Source organism: Micropterus dolomieu, linkage group LG18 (assembly GCF_021292245.1).
Source record: "Micropterus dolomieu isolate WLL.071019.BEF.003 ecotype Adirondacks linkage group LG18, ASM2129224v1, whole genome shotgun sequence".
Taxonomy (NCBI): Eukaryota; Metazoa; Chordata; class Actinopteri; order Centrarchiformes; family Centrarchidae; genus Micropterus; species Micropterus dolomieu.
Window position 1 is genome coordinate 35,813,080 of NC_060167.1, and position 23,965 is coordinate 35,837,044.

General features: G+C 41.0%; 2 protein-coding genes across 3 annotated transcripts in view; one reads left to right on the top strand and one right to left on the bottom strand.

Moving 5' to 3' along the window:
- lhfpl4a (LHFPL tetraspan subfamily member 4a) overlaps nt 1–15,673 on the bottom strand; it is a 53,906-nt gene extending 38,233 nt beyond the window's left edge. For both annotated transcript variants that reach the window (XM_046075223.1, XM_046075222.1), the window contains exon 1: nt 15,268–15,673. In XM_046075223.1, the coding sequence (XP_045931179.1) occupies nt 15,268–15,673 (406 nt within the window). The remainder of the gene's footprint in view (nt 1–15,267) is intronic.
- Nucleotides 15,674–19,693: 4,020 nt separating this feature from the next.
- mtmr14 (myotubularin related protein 14) overlaps nt 19,694–23,965 on the top strand; it is a 30,567-nt gene continuing 26,295 nt past the window's right edge. The window contains exons 1-3 of the mRNA XM_046075191.1: nt 19,694–20,500; nt 21,473–21,621; nt 22,980–23,088. Of these exons, the coding sequence (XP_045931147.1) occupies nt 20,366–20,500; nt 21,473–21,621; nt 22,980–23,088 (393 nt within the window). The 5' untranslated portion in view covers nt 19,694–20,365. The remainder of the gene's footprint in view (nt 20,501–21,472; nt 21,622–22,979; nt 23,089–23,965) is intronic.

The following is a 23,965-nucleotide window of genomic DNA, read 5'->3' on the forward strand; positions in this document are numbered from 1 at the left end:
ACCACAGAGCTGATTAAACTATCATCTGCACCCTGCCCAGGAGCATTAGGCCCAGCTCCAATCCCATTAGGCTGCTTCCTCATTGACACACACACACACACACACACACACACACACACACACACACAGACACACACACACACACACACACAGACACACACAGAGAAATACTTAATACAGTTTAGCTCCTGTCATACTGTACATCATGACACCCTCCATACCCTAAATTGCCAGAAAAACAATTCCAGGGAACACAGGTGATGCAGTACGACGTATGACCAGCTTTGTCATTCCACTTAATACAAAAAACTTGTCTTTGGTCCTTGTCTTTGCACTTGTGACTTTTACGAGTTGGTCGGGGTAACTGAACAGTGGGAGTAAACATCCTACAAGTCATGCCAACGAGACAATGGCTGGTGACTGATCACTGCAGGAATTACCCAGGAACTAGGAACCTATGTACTAGGAAATGTACATAATGGGCTAAAGGAACCTGTTAGTTCCTTAATAAGTTCATACAGTCGGTGCAACATGTATAATTTACATCTGCAAAAATAGAATGATTAAAGGCATAGTAAGTGATTGTGATACAAAACACTTTTTGTACAATTCAGCAAATATTTCGTCACACTTTGCTAGCTCTCCGTTTTATGTGTGCTCTGAAAGAAAATCTGGTTTTACTACACAGCTCCGGTTCGGTAAATGGAACACAAAGAAAGTGGCTCGTTGCTGTTTCACACAAACCTTAGGTCAGTACTGTCTTGTCTGCTTGTTGTCATGTTTGTTATGACTGATCCCAACTGTTTAGCTTTGTTAGCTGTGCTGCAGCAGTAACGACAGTTAGCTAACCCACAACCAAGCTAAGAGTAGTTACATTACTTGTTTTTTGTTTGTCCGTTATATGATAATATTTGCACGTAAAATGTTTGTAAAAGGTTTTATGCCCGTGAAGACCTAAATATACAAGTTTAGGACAGGGGGATTATTTGGGTTGATTCATAATATGCAATGCTTTACTAGGTAGCCTAACATTACCGGAGATGTTACCTTCATTGTTTGCTTTGCATCTGATACAAACGTGTCATCCTCTCGTCAGTCACTGTATTTTTCTAAAAACAATTTCAAATAACTCTCACTAGTTTTTTACTCTGGTGTGTTTTGGATACTGTGTTTGTGTGCTTGCATATCATTCGTTTGATGATTTTTGTTTTCTATTCCTTACTGTTAAAGTTACTAGTGGTAATCCTACATTTACATGCTTACATTTACATACTTTGACTCGGAAAAGTACTTCGCTTCAATACATATTTAAATAATGACAGGCTTGTTTTTATACTTTTTTCAAAAAATACGCCACGTTATTTAGGCTAACTTGCCGACAGACGCTGGTCACCGTAGCAGTGTGTGTGTATGAGCTTCTGAGGGAGCACTGAAGGGAAGGGTGTATTTGTTTTTGCCATTGAGTTCAGATGTCATCAATCTTTTTGCAGAATTGCTTACTAGTTGAGTCTATGTCTGATCTGATAACTAAGCTGTGTTCGGCAAGTTACTTGAAAAGTGCTCAATAGTAGTACTTCCATTACTCATTACATTAGCTTAGTGTAGAAATACAAATGGAGACATTATAACAAGTGGCCTACATCTTCGAGGCATTTACTGACCAAAACAGTTAGCTTAGCCTCAGTGGTTGCACACAACACCCTGATTCCTGTATGTAGGCAGGGCTACCAGTGGTAAGCTAGCAGCTGAAAAGAGACAGCATGTAAATAACATTCAAGGTACATTTATTTGTCATTCTACAACATAGAGCTGCACAATAAAGTAAAAGTTGTAGCTTCCTTTACACTGTACACAGAGAACATCAATATAAATATTTAAAATTAGATAATAATAAAAAAAACAATAGCTACAGTTACTTCTATACATGCAGTATGCTGTACAAGGCAATATGGCAATGTGCAAAAACCAGCTTAACAGAGAGTTCAATATGATTTATTTATAGTGGACATGGAGTGCAGAGGATGAGATGAAGTGAAGGAGTCTCACAGCCTGAGGGAAGAAGCTGCTCTGCAGTCTGGTGATACGACTGCAGAAACTTCTCTATCTCTTCCCAGAAGGCAGCAGGGTGAACAGGCTGTGGCTGGGTGGGTACTGTCCTTTAGTATCCTTTGGGCTCTGCAGGCACCTCACCGATATCACTGATGCTCAGGAGATGGGTACCAATGATCTTCTGAGCAGTTTTAATCACCCACTGCAGAGCCCTCCGGTCCTGGGCCGTGCACATCCCATGCCAGTTTGTGATGTTTTCAGTCAGGATGCTTTCTAATGACATTATTGATCATGCTATTCTAATTGATCAGCTAGAGAAATGGGTTGGAATGCCTGCTGTAGCACTAAACTGGTTTCCCTCAGTTCGCCCCAGATCAGGTCTCTTCTAACATCCTCCAGCACCTTAGTTCACGGACTACTAATAGAAAATCTTTCTCCAATAACCTAGGTGTCATTTTGGACTGCCAGCTGAAATATAACAAGGCTGGCTAGTTGTGCCTCATTCAAGACTGAAAACACAGGGTGGAATGTGCGCTCGTTGTCCTGGATCCCAGTTTGTGTAACAGTCTACCCTATGGGAGTCAACTCAGTCTTTTCTGCTCTTTGGTTTTGTTGATGTTGAGCCGTAGGTTGTTCTCTGTTCTCTCATTGTGTATTAGGTATACAATGTCCATTGTGTACTGAATTGTCCCCTAGCAATAATCAAAAATAGAAAATATGTTTTCCGTCAGTGTCTAGTCAATGTATTTGGTACACAAATAGTTAACAGTCAGACGCAATAGAAAAAGCACATTACAGTATGTAAACTACAGCAGAGTATTAGGGCCATACTGTCATCTGAGATTTAGAGAGTTAAGATTTCATAAAATTCTATTATAATAAAGTTGTAGGCCTAATAGAGGTATGTTGATGTCACTTCCCCTTCCAGAACACGCTGGACTGAGTGGCAAAACATCTGTTACCATGGCTGCATTTAGCAAACCGGGAGTAAAACAAGTGATTCTTTGCTCAAATTAAAGGCAGTCGGACTCGACAGTGATCCTTACTGCTTACCAAAGAACCAGTGGTCCAGCTCTTTCCCATTTGTGTTGTTTGTGTTTGTGTTTTAGCTGATTCAAGCTAACACTGATGCTGCGTTCTGTGATGTCATGCACATACCCTCTATATATGAGAATAAAGTCATAATAGTCGCTTCAAGTCATATTAGGTGTTTGTATTTCCTAGCAGTCTCCAGTTACACTTGTAAACAGTCTGAACTGCAGTGTGGTGTCTTTCTTCTAACCGGTAGCTCTGTGTCAAGGCTGTCTCTGTGTCCCTCTTGCTTACAGACACCTTTGCTCTGTATGGGACTTTCTCACTGCTCCAGGATGCTTCCCACTGAAGCAGCTGTGAGCTGCACTTTATCAGAGGTGGTGAAGTTAACTATGTGGAGTTGGTGTTGTTGCTGGTTGTTGCAGGTTGTTTTGTCATGTGAGTCACATGACAAAACAACCTGATGCAGCAGTTGGCAGCAGTCACATCATGTTCTCGAGCGATGCATTCAAAAGAACAAATCTGTTGGACTGAATCACTTCCTGAAACATTTCGTCTCTCGTTCTCTCAATCAGTTCAGTTGAGCGCTCAGTCACGCGAGCAAAAGTGCAGGGACACACTCGCTGAGTGAGTGCACGTGAGTGATTCAAGTCACTCACTCTCTGGAGGAACGGGGTGTGTTCAAGACATCAAATACACAGCTGATTCTGGTTGCCACATTTAGCTGCAATGATTCCAAAACTTTGTTCTTGGACTGCAGTCCAGATATATGACATTATCTAGACTGATGTTATATGCATCATACATTTGATGCACACACATGCATACACGCACACACACACACACACAACGCTACTAATTATATGACAGCTATAAGGATATTGTGTGTGTGTGTGTGTGTGTGTGTGAGAGAGTCGCTTGTAAAATGCGTGGTGAAACCTGCAATATGAAAAAACGTGTGTCTGAGCCTGAGACTGTCTCAGATCCTTTCACTGTGAGGGAATGATGATGAACGTACTACACAATGTACGTGAGTCCTCTGACACAGTCGCTGAGTTGCTCAAGCCTGCCCCTCTCCATACCTTGAAGTCTCAAAGTGGGAAAGTAGTACCAAATATTTTATTTAATAATTAGGTGTTTCAAAAATATTCTGCTGTACAGTACATAAGGTAGACTTTGTTAAAGCAATTTTCAATTTGCAAACAGTATATTCAACCAATTCTCAGATCACAGGCTTATCCTTCATGAATGACGTTCTCGGTTCACTAGTTAACAAGCTGAATGACTGTATTTCTGTCATAGGTAATATGTGATGCAGTAATAAATAACAAAAAAACAAATTAAAAAAAGCAAACAATTTAGTAGCTAGTGGCTGCCGGATCTACACACACTGCTGTCACTATGGTAACTAAGACAATTGACCCTTTGCTAAGCCACGCCCCGAATAAGAAACTGACCAATCACAGCGCAGTATAGGGGTCGCTCTAACTGTGGGCTGACACTTTCATGGCTGTGCTCCATTGACTCTAATGCAAAAGATGTGGTTTTCTAGCTTTTTGTAAAGATATGGTCAAATGCTGTTCCTGGGTCACTCGTAATAGTTACAGTCGCTACCCAGGTCGCTAGGTTAAAAGGAGAAGCATGAATTATTCTCTTTCCAAAACCTAAAACCCCAAAAAATGCAGGCTGTGGATTGTTCCTAATGTAATGTTAGTTAGCTAACGCGAGCTAACTTACTACTGAGTGTAACGTAATAAAGCCCTACTGTTCTGCTTTAATGATTGTAATAGGGAATGGAGACTTACACAGCTGTACAGGAACAGTGTTTATCCTTAATATTGTTATCCTCTTTCTCAATAGTCAATAATCCCATAATAGGTGGTTCACTGTTACTCTGTGATCGGTAGGCTTTAGCTTTCATTTTTTTCACGTCCATTTGAGTCAGTTTGACAGCCTGAATACAACCTTCAAATGCACAGTGCAACTGCAAAACTGTCTGCTTCTTTCTGAGATTGTTTTTTCCAAATAATAAAAAGATGATAATTACAGTAAAAGTTTGTCGGACTTAGCAACAGTAACTAAGGGGGGCGTGGCATTACCGTAGGTGTATTCCCACTCTCTTCTAGTGAAAACTAGTCGCCCTGCCTCATCTCACCTCCGGCCCCTGTACCAAGCTAACACGTCACAGAGCAGTCTGTGTCAACCGTCCATCAAACCCAACAGCAAAGTAAAGCAAATAAAGTGCTTTACTGAGATCAGCAATAGTAATGAGATTAGTGAATTTTAGTGAAAAAATGTGTTACTAAGTAATGTGTTTCTCCCCAATACTGCATATCACTGATATTATTAGTGCTGGTCTTTCTCAAGGTGGTGCTAATTAGAATTGTTTTCTCTCTTCAACAAATTGATTATGAAGCTCACATTAAAACATGTGCTGCAGTTTGTGTTTCGGAGTTTCAGGAGCGGGACCACACATCAACCACGTCATCGCCAGAATTTCCATAAATACCCACACGTCCTGAGTCCTCTTCTTCGCTCTCGTATCCTGCACCCCTCCCCCCCCACCCCTTTCTCTCTGCTGCCTCCTCCTGATCTCCTTATTCTTCTCCATAGGGTTATAAGGGGATCCGTCATGTCTTCGAATGTCTATTCAGCAACTGCAAGCCTTGTACATCTTTCTGTTTCGATCATCAATAAATCACTTAATCGTACCTGTTGATTGTGTGGTCCTTGCTAGTGAATTAGCATTTTGCAGAAATCCTGTCAGTTCCTTTTGCCAAGGTGATGCCGCTTGTCCTGCCAAATATTTGCATTTGACAAACCGCAAATCAATAAGGGACATGGTTCATGATGTACAATAGTATACATAGATTGTGCCGATGGCGTAGAGGATGCAATGGTCAGGTCAGAAAAGGACGTTACAGATACAAATAGTGCCAAAATCCATTTTACAATAACTTGCACTTAACTTGGTCTGATCTGTCAGCGATGATTTGCATGGCATGGAGAATATTTGGTCAAGGCTTAACCTCTAGGGAGAGAACTGAGGATTATGGGTACGCAGAGTAGACTGCTGTGATGTGAAACCCCAGGCAGTCTCCCCTCTGATTGGAGATTAGCTCTGCCTTAGCAAGGTCTCGGCAGGTGGCGTGCGCACACACACACGCACACACACACACACATTTCATTTTGTCCTTTCGTGCCTTTCATCACCTTTATTTTACTATTATACCATCCATCCTCTTCTACATATCTCACCTAAATCCTTATATTACTGTATATTTTGTGTAGAGATATTAATAAAGATGATTACCATAATAAAGGTGTTTGCTTCATGTTGCTCTCACAGCAGATGTCAATAATAAAGGCTGATGAGAAAAGTTCCTCCCTAAATCAGCAATGGAGATCTAGGATTAGATCTTAGAGGAAGATCCTTTAGAAGACAATTTGATGTAGAGACTCATGGGGCTTTGTTTTTGCGAATCAATGAGACATGGAGAACAGTAGAGTCAAAGGTATGAGAGGTGCAGCTTACACCTTTGGCAGTAGCATGACAAGATGAAAATGAAATATCCAAAAATAAATCTCTGTTAAAAATAAATCACTTTTATGATATGACAAAGCTATGATTTATGTTTGACTAGGCAAAGACCATGGTTTAAAATAACGGTTTAGTTAAGAATAATATTGCAGTGCTTAAAATGATTCAACAATCATGCCCACTTCAAGCAGTGATTGGCCAGGTGTGTGTGTGTGTGTGTGTGTGTGTGTGTGTGTGTGTGTGTATATATAAATATACTGTATATCCACTCACTGGCCACTTTATTAGGTACACCTTGTTAGTACCGGGTTGGACCCCCTTTTGCCTTCCTTTTGATTGAAATGACAGCATCACGCAGTTGCTGCAGAATTGTCATCCATGATGTGAATCTCCTGTTCCACCACATCCCAAAGATGCTCTATTGGATTAAGATCTGGTGACTTTGGAGGCCATTGGATTACAGTAAACTCATTGTCATGTTCAAGAAACCAGTTTGAGATGATTCAAGCTTTGTGAAATGGCGCATTATCCTGCTGGAAGTAGCCATCAGAAGATGGTACACTGTGGTCATAAAGGGATGGACATGGTCAGCAACAATACTCAGGTAGGCTGAAGCGTTTAAACAATGCTCAATTGGTACTAAGGGGCCCAAATTGTGGCAAGAAAATATCCCCCACACCATAACACCAGCCTGAACCGTTGATACAAGGCAGGATGGATCCAAGCTTTCATGTTGTTTACGCCAAACTCTGACCCTACTATCTGAAATCGAGACTCATCAGACCAGGCAACGTTTTTCCAATCTTCTGTTGTCCAATTTTGGTGAGTCTGTATGAACTGTAGCCTCAGTTTCCTGTTCTTCTCTGACAGGAGTAGTGGTCTTCTGCTGCTGTAGCCCATCTGCTTCAAAAGCAATAAATGGATTATCATTTAAGGTGCTCATCAAAGTTCACCTCTATAAAGGTTCAATTTGAAAATCTTCCCAAAAACAATGTTCCCTTTATTTAGGATAATTTTAATGTTAGCCTAAAAGTCCAGTGTGTAATATTTCTGAGGATCTAATGACAGAAATGCAATATAAAATCCATAACTATGTTTATGAACTTACATAATAAACTGTCATGTTTTTATTACCTTAGAAAGAGCTATTTCTATCTACATACACCTCGGGTCCTCTTAAATGGACGGCGCCATGTTGTGCCGTCATGTATCTAAAGAAAACAAAAACGACAAACTACTCTGCAGAGCGTGTTTTATCACTACTTTCTTCTTCTTGTAGAATTCTGGCAGTGCAGACACTCATCACTACGTTGAATATGTACGTTTGAAGAAGTAACAATATACAGCAGGGGTCGGCAAATTTCGGGGTTTTTTTTTATCCATTAGATGGTGGGTGAGAATTTAATTAATATATAATTATAAAAATATTTAAATTGAATGTTGAGGTGTTCAGTTGGTAAAGTGCAGGACTCTCCTAGAAGGTTGTGTGTTTGATTCCATGTTGGGAGAATTTTTTTCCCTCTTCAACAAATTGATTATGAAGCAATTGTTTCACATGCTCACATTAAAACATGTGCTGCAGTTTGTGTTTCGGTGTTTGATCCGCATCCATCAACCTACGGACGCTTTTTCATTTCCCCAGTATCTCCAGGCAGAGGACATTTAGGGGAATCGTGTTTTCTTATGGCTTTCAGAGGTGTGTCAAGCAGGCTCCAGACTCTTTTATTGTTTGTTTTTTCAAAGTAAAGACTCTCAATTCTCTTTTATTTTGCAGGTAAAAGCACTAAAGGGAGTAACTGTTGCTGTTATGACTAAGATCTATTTTAGCTCCGCTATCAAAGTATTTATTTATATTTATTTTTTGCCGCCCAAAGCACCGTAATCTGGCTGCGGGCCAGATATTATTGGTGGCGGGCAGTTTCGGCGAGGGTCCATAATCACAGAGAGAATGAATGAGTTTCCCTTGCACGATGGCTGCCCATTTCTCCTAATTAGGAGGGGTTAAATGCAGAGAACAAATTCTACATGCATTGTACTGTGTATAAATTGTTTGTGGCCAATAAAGTTTATTATTATGTTTCCAACGGAAGTCCAGACAAAATGCTGGGAGCAGGTGAGGCAGTGAATCCAGAATGGAGATCAGCACACATCGCTGACTCTTTGCTGCAGCCCTCCTCCTCTTTTGTCTCTGTAGCAGTAGATGGAAGCAAGTTTACTTCACTGTCTCTCTGTATCAGTGAAGAGCTTTCTCTCCTACACAACACAGACACAAAGGCTGCATTGCTACCACCACCAAGACTAACACCACAGAACCATGACTCTGTAAGGCATTTGCCAGTGCTGAGGAAAAAGAGCTGCATCCTCGTCACATGTATCTCCACCGAAGAGAGATATTTTGGAGGCAATCACGCTGGAGATCTTATCATTTTATACTCTTTATACAAATGTCTTACTCACTTCATGATCAGCTCATGTCTACCAAGAACCCCCTGTCTAACTAACCCTGGTCTTACATGTAGTTACATGTATTTCAATATATCAATATTTTAATATTTTGCCTCTTAGATCTTGTCATACAGTGTATATAATGTGTGTATTTGTCAGATACTGTAAAGAAAAACATAATGCATCCAAAGATGTCCAGTTTGCCATGGTCTATGTAGTTCATACATATTCATTTAATTATTTGTCAGAGGTTTTAGCCTAAATCAATCAACTTGAGGTTTGTAATGATGGAGGTAGGATTTAGTTGTTGAGAATTTTTGTGAAATGCTTACGTTTTTGTGATCATAGTCCTTAACATCTCATTCGGAACAGGAATTAAGTAATTGTATAGATGTGATATTGCATTTTTCAAAATTACAGTGACCAAGAGAGCTCAGTATAAACTAGGGCTGGATGATATGGCCAAAAATGTTATCACGATAAATAGTTTCATATCTTTCCACATCGATAATTATCACAATAAGTATCTAATCATTATTTCTTTTGGGTTTAAATACTGATTTTTGCTCCTGAGTGAAAGTTGAAGAACCCTAATTGTTAATTGTGTATGATTCAAGTGAATAAAATCAAACATTTATTGAATATTTATTGAACATTTGTTATATTATCATTACAAAACATCACATTGCAATAATTATTGTTATTGTTTTATTGTCCAGCCCTAAAAGAAACACTGCAAGTTAACCACAACACAACAGAAGAAATCTGAAATGGTCACTTTGGCAAGTTCCAGGGTTTAGAACAGACTATCCACTCAGCCTGTGCACTTAATGTTAGTGTAAAACAAATGCACCGGAAGTGTGTTCTCAGTTTCACACCTCTAAAGCTACTACTGTTACTTGATGTGTCAATGGGAAACACAGGAAAGTCTGGGGAGGCTGGGAAGATGGAACAGGAGAAGACATGCTTCTGAGGGATTTATGAAGAAGAAAGTAAAGGAGTGGAAATGACAGAGCAGGAGGTTTGGGGATAATAAAAGAAGGTAATGAAGGAGGGGATGGGGAGAGAGTCAAAACCCAATCCCATTATTTCAATTTCCTCCAGAGAATGTCAATTGCAACCTTTGTGGCAGTCAGGAGAGGGTTCTCTGCTGCTGCTGCTGCTGTTTAAAGATGTCACATCATGCTGCGGGTTGAATGTAATGCGTCCAATGTTGGATGTGCTTACACCTGTTTAAGGTGAGCATACTGCTGTTCAAGCTTAAGTTAAGTTAAACACCCCTCCTGTGACAGCTCTAACTACGAGCAACACCTTTCACTGTACATCTAGTCATCTGACACATTGTTCATGTACAAATATTGATTAGAGTGGCTTCAAAGATAATATTTGTACCATCTTGTCCTCAGGGGTACACAGCTGCAGATTCATTAGAAAGTAAAAATGTTTTTCTGTGTGCCGTAAAGCAATCTGCCTTTGTGCTATGAAGAAGACCAGCAGATACCATCTGAGTCAGGCAGAAGCAGCCCGCCTAAATATAAATCTGCTGGTCTCCTTTCAGTCCTGTCTTCTAAATATGTTGAGACTAGGAAATAATCAATGTCAGGGCTTGAAAAATTAATTGCTGATAGAATCATCTTTTCTTTTTTTTTTTTTAGCTAACCTAAACTTAAAGTTTTTTTGTAGCCTTAAACTAACCACATGTGGAACACAATGTCCTGCTCTTTGTATGCCCAGCATCCACTCCTACCAACTCCCTACAACCGCTGAGCTGTACAAGTAAAAAAACATAGCACTTTCTGGACTGGCAATCACCAATCAACAACAATCAACAACAACAGCAATTATGTTTCCTTCAAAAAGTAGTTCAAATAGACGTGCTTGTCAGTCACTTTTCGTCAGCAGACAGATCACAGCCTGGATAAAAAAAAGTTTGACGTGTTACCGCAAATCATTTAATGTTGAACAATATGCTTATTGACAAGTTAGAACTTTGCATTAACAAATTAGAGACCAATGTAGAGCCTTTTGCTTGTCCTTGTGCAATTGAATAAAAACAACCCACAGAAATGAAACTGGACTAGTGGTAAAAAAGTACACTATTATATGAAATTGTAATGAATGTAGTATTGAATATATTATTGTTATACTAAGTCTCCAATTAACTAAACTAAACTAAATTATACTCTTTATTCAATACACTCATGTACAGTTCCTCCTCCAGGTTGTGGATAGAGACTCTGCAGTGGACAGATGTACACTGAGCCTGTGCCAGTGTGCCAGTATTTGCTGTTTTTAGCTGCCTCCTCCATAGAGCAACACGCTCCCCTTGTTCTGTTTTACATCTTTTTTACTTGTTATTTTTATAAATATTGTTTATTGTTGAGAAGTTGAGAAAAACACATTTCAAAATGTTGGCATTTCGTGCATTCCTTGATAATCAAGCAAGTAGACTCATAGCATGAATTTTTCTCCAAAACATGCAGCCCTACAAAAAATAAGTGATTTCAGTGAAGGAGACATCTTCAACAGTCCCCCACCATGGCTTCTGCTCTTTTGCTCGACATTAAACTCCAACACCCTTGAGGCTTTGCAGATTTTCCATTTGCATTGCCCTCAGCATGGCATTGGCTCAAGAGGAGACACTGAGCCTATTGAGAAACTCCCCAGACCGAAAGCTCTCCTTCGTAATGTTGCCTAATGGCCTGAGACACACATGATGACGTGTCATGCAGCAGAACAAGTGGTACCCGGGACCTGAGTGCTTGGCAGCCAACGATGGTTAGAGGCACAGGGAGAGAGATAACACATGAACATCCTGAATGTGGATGAGTGATTTATAGGATGATTAATAGTTTAGCATTTTGATTTTTAATAAAGAAAAGAATATCATGCACACACACACACACACACACACACACATACACACACACAGGTTTATCCCACTGTCCCTGTGAGGACATCATGCATTCTCTAGACCCCTACCTTAAACCTAACCATCACAACTATATGCCTAACTCTAACCCTAAAAACAACAGCCCTTTTACACTTTGTCCCCGCAAAGCTGCCGGACCTTACAAGTCTAGTAGGATCCCTGTTTTATACCCCGTGAATTTAGTAAATATGGTCCACAGATCAAGCGCGCACATACATATTGGAAAGATACCTCCTAGTTAGCTCAGACTGCAGAATTAACTATTAGCCCTAGCAATCCCAGGAAACTTGTTCTGTTGGGGACTGTGAGCTGCAGCCTTTTATTTTACGAAGCTCTCGCCAACATCTGGCAGCTTCTTGCTTGGTCTCTCTTTTTCTCTTCTTAGCTTCCTCCGTCAACGTTCTCTTCTGTGTCTTTGCCTCTTCTATTAGCTAACGTTATGTCCATAGACACCGGTGCCGCTCTCGACCAGCAGCAGCATAATGTTGCTTGAAACTTGGGTGGCCAGCAAGCCAACAAAGCTAGACAGCAATCGATGCATGAGCACTTACAGTAACGTTACGGTTGTCCGAGCGTGTTGTCTAGTAAGCTAACATTAACTCGAGATTTATAGCTAGCAGCTTAACGTCTGTCTGTGAAACCTCTAGCTGATTGAACATCAAGCAAGCACAAGACATAGCAAGCCAACAGAAAGATGTCCAGCTCACCATCGGTCCTGCATCCTTTCAGCTCTTTCAGCTCACGCCAACGAGTAAAAGCCAGTCTGAGAATTACACCTTGGTGCCGTAAACCATAACGCTGCCGTAAATGTCCTGCTCGTGATTCCAGCGTTACGTAGCGCAGTATCTGGCTAAGGGAGTCCAGAGTAGCAATGACAGAGACTCCATTCACCCTATAACAAGTCAGTGTACCATCAAAATAATTTTTAAGCTGTTATTTGAAAGAGGTCATACAGTGCTTTTTGGCTTTTTCCCTTTCCTTTATTCTGTACACCCCAAAGGGAGTTACCATCTCCTACAGAAAACACTACTCCTGAACTGCCTGAAAACAGCTTGATTGTAGTCCAGTCTTTACTTCCGTAATCTATCTGCGTCACTACGTAACACACGTAATAGTGCTCGCCTAGCAGCTAGTCAGGGACACCCTCAACAACACTGGTGGAGAAACACACTGAGCTGCAGCACACACTGTGACAAACTGCCTTAGCTATTACCAGCCTTTGCTGACCCACCTTTCTCAGCTTCTGATTGGCTAGTAGTCCTTAACTAGGAACTGCGTATGTGCAACTCCCAACAAAGATCATTATTATGCAGTATGACAAAAATATGGCGTTTTTTGAAAATTAAACCATGTAAACCTGTTCTGGTACGACCTCTAAATAAGCATAATACCACCTCTTTAATACTGAAAATATCCATAATTAAGCTACCATGCATAGTACCGACATGCTTTCTTTCCCCGCTGCTTTTGTACCCTCGTTTGAAAATACGAAACCCATCTATTAGATGACTGTCCTTCATTTTTGAGTTCTACTCTTTCACTTACACTCCCCTCCATCTCTTCATTTCTTTATACGTCCATGTTTGTGTGCTTCGATCTGCTATTGTTTTCTTACCTTGCTCTCTCTAAGGACACAGTGCAGGAAAAAGTCGATGATTTCTAAAGGTCCTGAGTCCACCGCTATCAACACAGCCTCAGCTCCAGCTGCCTTGTGGGAAGGAATAATCTAGCCATCAATACCTCCTCCCAGATAATGTCAGGCCTTCCAGACCAATGCACAATTAACCCTCCTACCACCCCCTCCCTCCACACGCAAACACACACATGCACACAACTGTGTACCCTGTCAGTGAGAACACTGGAGCAATGATTTGTGAAATGATCTAGCTGCAGTACAGAGTGACAACTCGACAGAAAGCCATATCAAACCTTATCTTCAACACGATGAAACTGAAATCTCCCACTTGCCATGAACACTTGGTGTCTTTTTCAACACGTTTGAGACCAGTTTCATATGTATCACATCTAGTTAATTAGCGGTTTGTGTGATTGGGAATTCGCCAGAGGATTGTCGACTGATGTCGACTGAGCTAGTGGCACACACTTGTAGGTTCCATTTGAACTGATAAAATCTGTTTCAAAGCACAGTGATGGGAGAATATCGGCATGGGAATAAACACACACACACACACACACACACACACACACACACACACACACACACACACACAGGTAACTGCTATCAACCTACATGAATTTGAATTTGAGTTTATATTGCATTTCTACGACTGTAGGTTGAAAGCAAAAAAATGTTTGTCAATATATAATAATATTGACAAAACTGAAAGTCTTCATCAGTTTGGTCCCTTTTAAAAACCTCACTCCATTCTATTGCACATGAAAACTGAGTCTTTAATCCAATGTCCTTCTAATCTGCTCAGCTGTGTCTATCTGACAGCTTATTGCACCTCCTAATACAATTACATACACAATACAGTCTTTACAGGGAGTTTGTTCCAGTTTTGCACAGATGAATGAATATGCTGAGTGGGGATACATTATTGGAATGCGTGTGCATTTCATGCATAATGCAGGCTAATCTGGTAGGCAGATATGGCAACCAAAATAGAAGCTGTGATCTTTGATGCAACACTGCTGAAGGCATTTCATTATCATAATTCCATACAATTACACATTATTTCAACCAGCTAGATGAAAAAGAACAGGCAGTGACAGAATGATTGGGGGTATGGGGGAAAACCTATAGCCAACACGGCTTCAAAACCATGTTGGAAAGGTGTCTGGTGGCATTGGAAGAATGACTGATGTGGAATGACTGAAGATCTGTTTGTCACCAACCTCTAAAATGATGCACCTAAATGCCTCATATGACTTCCAGAAACATGTTTGTGACTTTCCTTTGATCTTTGCTCTCCATCAAGTGCAAGAACACATTTCAGCTCTCTCTTAAGCAAAGGAGAGACCCCCTGCCCTCACATAGGAGACACAGAGAGAGGGGGTGCGCTACTAATGAGGAAAAAAGTCCTCGTGCAGTGTTCATGCGCAGAATGAGCGACGCGTTCCCACTGCGCTCATCCTGTGAGAATATGGTTGATGGTGACATTTCTGACAAAGAGATCAGGTGTAGCCTAACACAAGAGAGGGGATACTGAAGCTCCGCTCCTCATGGTGTGCCCCCACCAAAAACGTTAGGAAGAACCCCCATTCACCCCCCCACCCAAACAGTCAAAGTGTCTTCCATCCTTACCGCATAGCAGCTGCATCCAGGCGCACGTCTTGTAGACCGTGGCGGTGTTGCAGAAGAAGAAGAGGGCGAAGCAGCCGATGCAGCTGAGGATGAGCACCATGGACATCAGCACGAAGAAGGAGGCCGCCTTGAAGGCTCCCGATGGGATGGAGCTGAAGTCGGAGAAGCTGCCCTGGCACAAGAGCTCCCGGTTGGAGTTCCCGTTGCCCACGCAGTAGTGGAACAAGCCGAAATAGCCGGCTTGGGGGGTATTGACGCTGTCGCCGATCCAGTAGGGCTGGATGAAGACCACCACATTAATGATGGCCAAGCAGATGGTGAATATTGCCCACAGGACCCCGATGGCCCTGGAGTTGCGCATGTAGTTGTCATGGTAGATTTTGGAGGCTTCTTGCGAAGGCAGCATTTTTCTCTCCCACCCCCCCTGCCACCCCCCTCCCCCCCGCACAGCAGCGTTAACCTGGTGTTCCCTTTTTTCTTGATCTCCCTTTTATCCTCCTCGATCTGTAGGTAGAAAGGATGAAATTATATATTTTTAAAAAACAGGCCTATTTCTCCGCAACCAGGGGTCCAGAGGTCCAGTGGCTGGTCTCCTCTCTCCCCCTGAAGCTCAACCAACCAGCAGATCTAGATCCGGTTCTTTGGATTCGTCTCCCCCTCTTCTCCCTCCCTCCTCCCCTCAGATCAGTCAATCAGTTCAGTGGTGAAGCGTGATTCAACCGAATCCGCTCCTCTCAGCGCGTAAAGACACAGGAGAGCCGACAATGGAGCTCACGGAGCCAAAAGCAGCGGTCAATGATGGACATGAGGAGCAGCATTGTCTTCTTTCACCTCTTCGCCTTCGCCTAACGGTATCCCCTCTGCTGTGGATTCAAACCAAAAAGGTTTTAGAGAAGATACGAGATGCACCCGTCGAGTTTCCCCGAGATGATGATGAATCATCCGCAAATGAAGAGAGATCCAAAATAAATTAAAAAGACAAGGATGCAGTCTTTGACATGCTTCACTCAAGAATTTAATCTTGACAAAATCGGAAAATTCGACATGAGGAATGTCCGAGTGGCATATGCATGAAAAATGTATAAAAATATAAATCAGTCCTCCAACACTGCACACACCGACAACCCCATGACTGTGGTTTTGGATGCTGTGACTCTCTCACTCACTATCCGGGTATCTCTCTCCCTCTCGCTCTCCTGTGTGCCTCCTCCAGTCTCTCTCCGTGCGCGCAACCGAGGAACGTCGACGACTTGTGGATGATTTTTGATATTACAGAAATTTGACCCCCACCCCCACTTCCCCCTGCAGAGACCCCTCTCCCTACACAAAGTTGCAAAAATAAATAAATAAAAAGCGTTTGCAATGTGCAACACTTAATTTCAACTGACATAAAATTTGTTCTGATATTGAAGATGGGATCTGCGTCAATGTTGTTTAATAATAATGTTAATAATCTTTATTTGTAGAACACTTTTCAAAAACAAGTTACAAAGTGCTTTAACAAGTGTAAAGACAACAATACCCAAAGACAATAATACAAAAACAATACAAGATAAAAGCATGAAACATTGAAAAGACTAAAATACACGTTTAAGATAAATATAAAATAAGTAAAATAGAATAAAATTAAAGGGATAAAATAAAGTCAAATAAGATCGGGAAAGGCTCTCCTATAAAAGTATGTTTTAAGAAGGGACTTAAAAGAGTTCACTGACTCAGCTGACCTGATTTCCTCGGGCAGGCTGTTCCAGAGCCTCGGGGCCCTGACAGCAAACGCACAACGTTTAAGTCGATATTGTGCTTTCATGTTGCACATTATTAAACTTAGGCTATGTGTGTTTAATCAAATCACCAGACAGCGATCCTGAGGCCACGATGCACCGATCTGACTCACTGGACACATGTTTGCGCAAATACCAACCATACACACTGATATTTAATTGCTCAAGTGTTGAATATATATTTTTTATAAGAAGTTGGTCTATTAGTTAAACTTGTTAATTTCTGGACTATAGTTTTAATTTGAATGTGTTTTACATTAGATTATAATGAACTAAATATTAAAAACAGATTCTGGTAATATGGGCATCTTTCCTCATGAAGTTGATTCACACATGGCTGAACATATGAAAAGCAGCATGGAGATGTTGACCATCATAACAGCACATTAAGCATTCACTAGCTGTGTGGCTGAATGAAAAGTGATTGCTGGATTTGACTTTCACAATCTCATGTATAAATTATTGTCAAAAGATTACATTCCCTTAATTCAATAACGCTGCCCTTTAAGACTAATGACAGAGATTATTCCAACATAACTGTCATGTGACATCAGACATAATGTAATCTAAACAGGGTGTGTCAGTCCTGCTGGGGGTGGACTGCTCAAGATTTAATTAACTCTTGAGAAGAATTTTTTTTTCTGAAGTTCTGTAAACTTTTCATTAAAAAAAAAAAAAAAAAATCCTGAAAGTTTTCAGGATCATTATCATTTGGGCTACTTAGAACTGCATTGGGATTACACTGAAAAAAGGAGATTTGCTAATAACACTTTTAAACACACAATTTTTAATTGTTATTCTGATGGAAGTACTGTGGGTCAGAAAGGATCATTAAATCATGGATTGGTCCAAAGGGGAACTCCACAGATTTTACACATGAAAAAGTGGTAGCCATTTGTATTATGGGTATTCATTAAGTTTTGACAAGGTAGAAGAATGCACGGAATAAAAAAAGATGATATCTCTGGTTCTGCTGCATCCTTTTTAAGTGTCCATTGTGAGTCTGACGGTGTTATATGAGTGCAATGATAAGTCTGGGGAGTATTCTTTTAATGATATGATTAAAAATCAATACTAATAGAGAATATTGAATTAATTTGAATGTAAGCCTCCTTGAAATGGCTATATTTTTGATGTTGAGTTATTCAAGTCATTCTGCCATGATCAACAATACCAATATAATAATAAAACAACTGATAATATTTATTCAAGGTAAACAGGGCTGCACAGAGAAATTAAATGTAAATATAGATATACCGTATAGTGTAGTCAGTGCAAATTTAAAGAACCACTCTAGACATGTTTAAGACACTACTCTGCTTTGAATACTATTTTGAGTCTGATATGTTTTGCTCCGCAGAATGACTTAGTCAAAAAGCATACAGTATCTCACAAAAGTGAGTCCACCCCTCACATTTTGTAAATATTTGATTTTATCTTTTCATGTCACAACACTGAAGAAATGACACTTTACTACAATGTAGTAGAGAAAGTAGTGAGTGTACAGCTTGAATTTGCTGTTCCCTCAAAATAACACATCACACAGCCATTAGTGTCTAAACTGCTGGCAACAAAAGTGAGGACACCCCTAAGTGAAAATGTCCAAATGGGCCCAAAGTGTCAATATTTTTTGTGGCTACCATTATTTTCCTGCAGTGCCTTGACCCTCTTGGGCATGGAGTTCACCAGAGCTTCACTTCTTGCGCCCCTCCATGAGGACGTTACAGAGCTGGTGGATGTTAGAGACCTTGCGCTCCTCCACCTTCCGTTTGAGGACGCCCCACAGACGCTCAATAGGGTTTAGGTCTGGAGACATGCTTGTCCATCACCTTTACCCTCAGCTTCTTCTTCAGCTAGCGAGGCAGAGGTCGTCTTGGAGGTGTGTTTGGGATCGTTCTTCTTTGGTCGAGCATGGCGAGGCCTGTTCTGAGTGGAACCTGTCCTGTTGAGCTGCTGTATGGTCCGGGCCACCGTGCTGCTGCTCAGTTTCAGGGTCTTGGCAACCTTCTGATAGCCTAGGCCATCTTTATGTAGAGCAACAATTCTTTTTTTTCAGATCCTCAGAGAGTTCTTTGCCATGAGGGGCCATGTTGAACTTCCAGTGAGCAGTATGAGGGAGTGTGAGAGCGATAACACCAAATGTAACGCACCTGCTCACCATTCACACCTGAGACCTTGTAACACTAATGAGTCACATGACACCGGGGAGGGAAAATGTCTGTTTGATGTATTTTGAGGGGACAGCAAATTTACACTGTTATACAAGCTGGACACTCACTACTTTACACTGTAGCAAAGTGTCATTTCGTCAGTGTTGTCGCATGAAAAGATATAATGAAATATTTACAACGATGTGAAGGATGTACTCACTTTTGTGAGGTACTGTTGTTCTCACGAAAAAAAACACTAGAATAGGCTATAAGAAAAATTCCTATTTGTTTGAAAAGTAGAAGGTAGATAGAAGGTATAGTTAAGTTGGCCAAGGATGAGTTCCCATTTGTAGATAAGATCTTACAGGCAAGAAATACACCTTTTGCAGCATGAGGAATAATTTAACAAACAGGCCCCAGACACGTCCAAAACATCGTTCAAAAACACACGTCATTTATTAAAGGGAGAGATGGCTGTCACGTGGTCATGTCAGCTTCCTGTTTACCGCCTGTTGTACCTTCAGACTGTACTACAGATTGCAACACCACTCTGCACTGCCTTTCTTCCACAACATATGTAGTCTTGAGATTCCGCAGCCACGGGGTTGACTACCGCATAATTTAAATCCGTTTATTGGCATAGCCCAGGTTAATAAATAGACATGAAGACGTGACATTGCTTAAACGTGAGCAGGCCAGGAAGGATCCTGAAGATTTCCTGACTCCAGGTGGTGCTGAGAGTCGGGCGTCACTTCATCAGATGTTACAACCGCAAACAAACCCGTGGTGATGCGGAGGACTACAAGGGCCTGAAATTGTCTGAAACGAGTAACGAGCGGTTTGAGTTCATATAAACGAGCAAGCTACGACTGGAAAGCTGAACTAGACTGTTAGCTATTCGTGCTAACTGCGGTAGCAGTAGCCGCCGTGGTGTGAGAGGCTGGGCGTGCGGGCTGGCTAACGGCTTGTGTTTGGACAGTGGAGCAGCTCGCCGGTGCCCTGAATTCAGGAAGACTCCCCGGCTCCGGCCCCCTCAAGCGGGCAGTCAGGAAGAAGCTGGCTGGGAAGGGATGGCCTCGTCGGTCTTCCCGATCCGAAGGACAAGGCTCTGCGGTGTTTGAAGGAGGCCGAGTTCGGCTGGAGGCCACCGCCGCAGGTCGAGGCGCTATGATGGCCGCCTCCCCCTCCGCGGCCGGCGGCTTTACGGCCTCAAGGCTGTCGGTCAGAAAGAGCGAGGAAATAGCGGATTTGATAGATCTGTTTTCCAAGATGCAGTACAGAGCAAAGGAAGTCACTCCTCGGGTAAGATCGGCGGTCATCATTCGGTGTGCTTTCGCTGCTCTGCAATCTGTCATTCTCTCTAGTGGGAATGATAAACCGAACTGCCTTGCACAATCAAGGAAATTAAAGTGACCTTGTACATCAGCAAAACAACACCCACTGTAGAGAGTGATATGACCTCCCAACAATCATAAGAATCCACAGCTCACTTCGGCATATATCTGATTCATCAAGCTGCACTCAATTTCATTAATGTACGGCATATATATGTACAGAGACACTCATTTTCTGTAAGTGTAACGTTATTTAAAATCTTGCCCCATCGAGCTATTTTTTTGTATAGAGCAGTTTTTTAAAATTGAAATGTAGTGATTCAAGAGTAGACAGAGTAAGTCTTCTGTCGGGCCTGTGCCGGTCTACTGTGTTGCCAATCTTCAAAATTGTTATGAATGCCTTAATCTTTACACACTAATACACCTAGTGTCATTGAATGGGTAAGGGACATTCACTTTACTGGTAGATATGAGTGTCTACGTTGATGTTTGCTACAACTGTGACACCAAAATGTGTGACCTATCAGATTCTGTGACCCAAATGGGAAGTTAAGCAGCAGAGGGTTTGTTGAGGATGTGAAGCAGTTGCAGTTTGGTTGGGTTTAGCCACCGAAAGTACTTAGAAAAATACATATGCTACCAAACTTCTAGATCTGCTTGTACAGTGGTTATTAATTGAATTCTTGTATGCTAGCTGATTTAATTGACATTTTGTAGATATGCTTTTCATATAATTCTAAAATATTAGTATATATGATTGATCGGTGTCTAATAATGCAAACTATAGGGATGAATCTGGACGCTGTGGCTGGACCCAGTTTAATTACCAATTTAGGTTAATCTAAAATACATTCCCAAATTCAGTCAATTTCCACTTTCCTCCACAAAATTAGGTTCCTTTTAAACCACTATCATAACTTTTGTTTTTGTTTCCCTTCAGGTGGAGGCGATAGAGAAACGTTGTTTGGAGTTATTTGCCAGAGATTACAAGTACAGTATCATCCACAATTCCAATGGAGAAGTTTGTGGCCATTACCCCCGGCAGATAGTTTTCCTGGAGTATGAATGCAGAGATGCAGAGAGAGACAGGTACATCTCTGATACAAAGTCCAGTCTACTCAGTTACTGATTACCCTCTTGTTTGTTTGTGTGCACTCCTCTAATCATGTACACCTTCATGTGGTTCAGGGAGCAAAGGTCAGCCTCCATCTCCAGCCCCTCTGATCACATCAACGCAGCAGAGGGGTGAAGTGACTGTTCTGTCACATGAGTTCACATTGTAGCTGCAAATTGGAAAAAAATGCAGTGATTCAACAAATCCTTATTTCTCACTGCTGATTAATCCCCCGTATGCACAGAAACGTTTTCCCCTACATAATGTTTTCATTTCATAGTCTGTCCTGCTCTATCCAACAATATAAAGTAATACACTGGGAAATAACATTTAATTATTCATAGCAGAGAGTTGAGGGCAGTTGAAACATCAAAACACCAAACAGGCACTGGCTAAAGCCAAGGATGGGCGATAAGGCTAATATTCTCTTTTACTGTCTGTGTAATTTTATATGCCAGACTTGATAGTACAGTATATCGAAATATAATCAGTGGTAAAGCAAGGTAAAGTGAAAAACTATATTTGGATAAAATACCCAGAGGGCATTGTCTTATACAGTGAATTAGCCTAGATGCCAACAACTTGTTGATTAATCAATTAGTTGATTTATTGACAGAAAAATAATTGGGAACTATTGATAATTGATTAATCGTTTCAGTGAAATTTCAAGCAAAAATGCCAACACTCCATTTTTCCACTGGTCTTTGAACTCCTTGAAAGTTTGTGAATTTGAGGGAAACAGAATCAAGGCCTGAAAAGTTTTTAAAAATGGACGTAAATAGAAGATTAGATTTAGCCATTGTTATTTTGTCCAGATGTTTCACTGTGGACATAGGACTGCAAATATTTTTCACAGGAGAACAGCGTCTTAAAATTCAGACAGCGTAATGTCGACAAAGTCTTAGTCACAAAAAAGCCAGTCAGTTCACAGTTGATTACTGTAGATGTTCATGATTGCTTTTGAATGTACATTGTAACTTATTTAACTTTTTTATCATTCAAGTGTTTGTGTTTTCCTGACCAAAATAGTAGCAGGCGGGCAGTTATGATACATTGGTGAATGCAAAGAAATAATTATTGGTGGTTTAGTCTGTTTATTGCCAAGACTGGATGTCCCACTTAACTGAAACCCACATTTCAGAAACTAACAGTTGATCATTAGGAGGCGTCAGCTGTGTTAGTTTGTTTCAGCTGACCCTATGGTATGTAGTCGACATTAACTGTTGTGCTGTTTTAATGTCTAGTGTTTTATAATTGCATTTTCTATATGGTGTGCTAAATTATGTTGAAATGATTAAGTACACTAAATAACGTGGTGTCTTTGGGTGCGTAGGTTTGAGAGCACAGTGCAGATCAGTAAGCTGCAGGACCTGGTGAACCGGAGTAAGCTGGCTCGATGCAGAGGGCGGTTCGCCTGTCCTGTCATCCTCTACAATGGCAAGGTACTGCTGCACAAAAATCTGCAGTCTCTGCTCAGAGTTTAATATCACTTATTTTCAACTTTCTCTTTAAACAAGCTGACAAATGTTAAGGCAAGTTCTCACTTTTTTTTTTTCCTGATGGAGATTCCCAGTGTAAATTCCAGTATATCCCAGTACAGAGACGTATGGTTGTGTCTTTCTGTCTCCAACATTCAGAATTTCACTTAGTATTTAAAGGCACAGGAGACTTGATTTAGAATAATATTTTTTCCCCAGATGTATAGATGGGTATACATGCAATGCAAGCAATAAAAAGCATTTCAAGTTACACAACAATGTTTATTCTGACTTTTCTCATGGATGCCATAAACCAGCGTAGATGACATGCAAAAGACAGGCGTCCTAATAACATTGTGGTTTAAGATGTGTACCAGGCATTGCAATGCCCCGTGTTCTGTCTTCACTTTGAATAACTAAAGGCAAAAATGCCCCTCAAAACATGTAATATTTAGAATACCAAAGAAATTGTGCAGTAGGGTTGGGCCGATAGACGATGCTATCGTCCATCCCGATGTTTCATTGTAGACATTGTCCAATGGAAATTTTGTAGACATCAACCAACCCTATTGTGCAGATTACTTCAATGCCAGATACAACTACAAATCCACATGTTAAAGTTACATTGGAAACCAAACACAACATTTGTTGGGTTGACGTCACAGCCGCCGGTCTGTCCCATTCTCGTGAACGCAATATCTCGGGAACTCCCTTCATGAAATTTCTTCAATTTTGAGAGTCTATAGGTAACTACGACAACATTTCACACAGATGTTCAATGGGAGACAAAAAGTGATATAGTTTTTTACTAGGGAGGGACAAGTAATTGAAAAGTAATCAA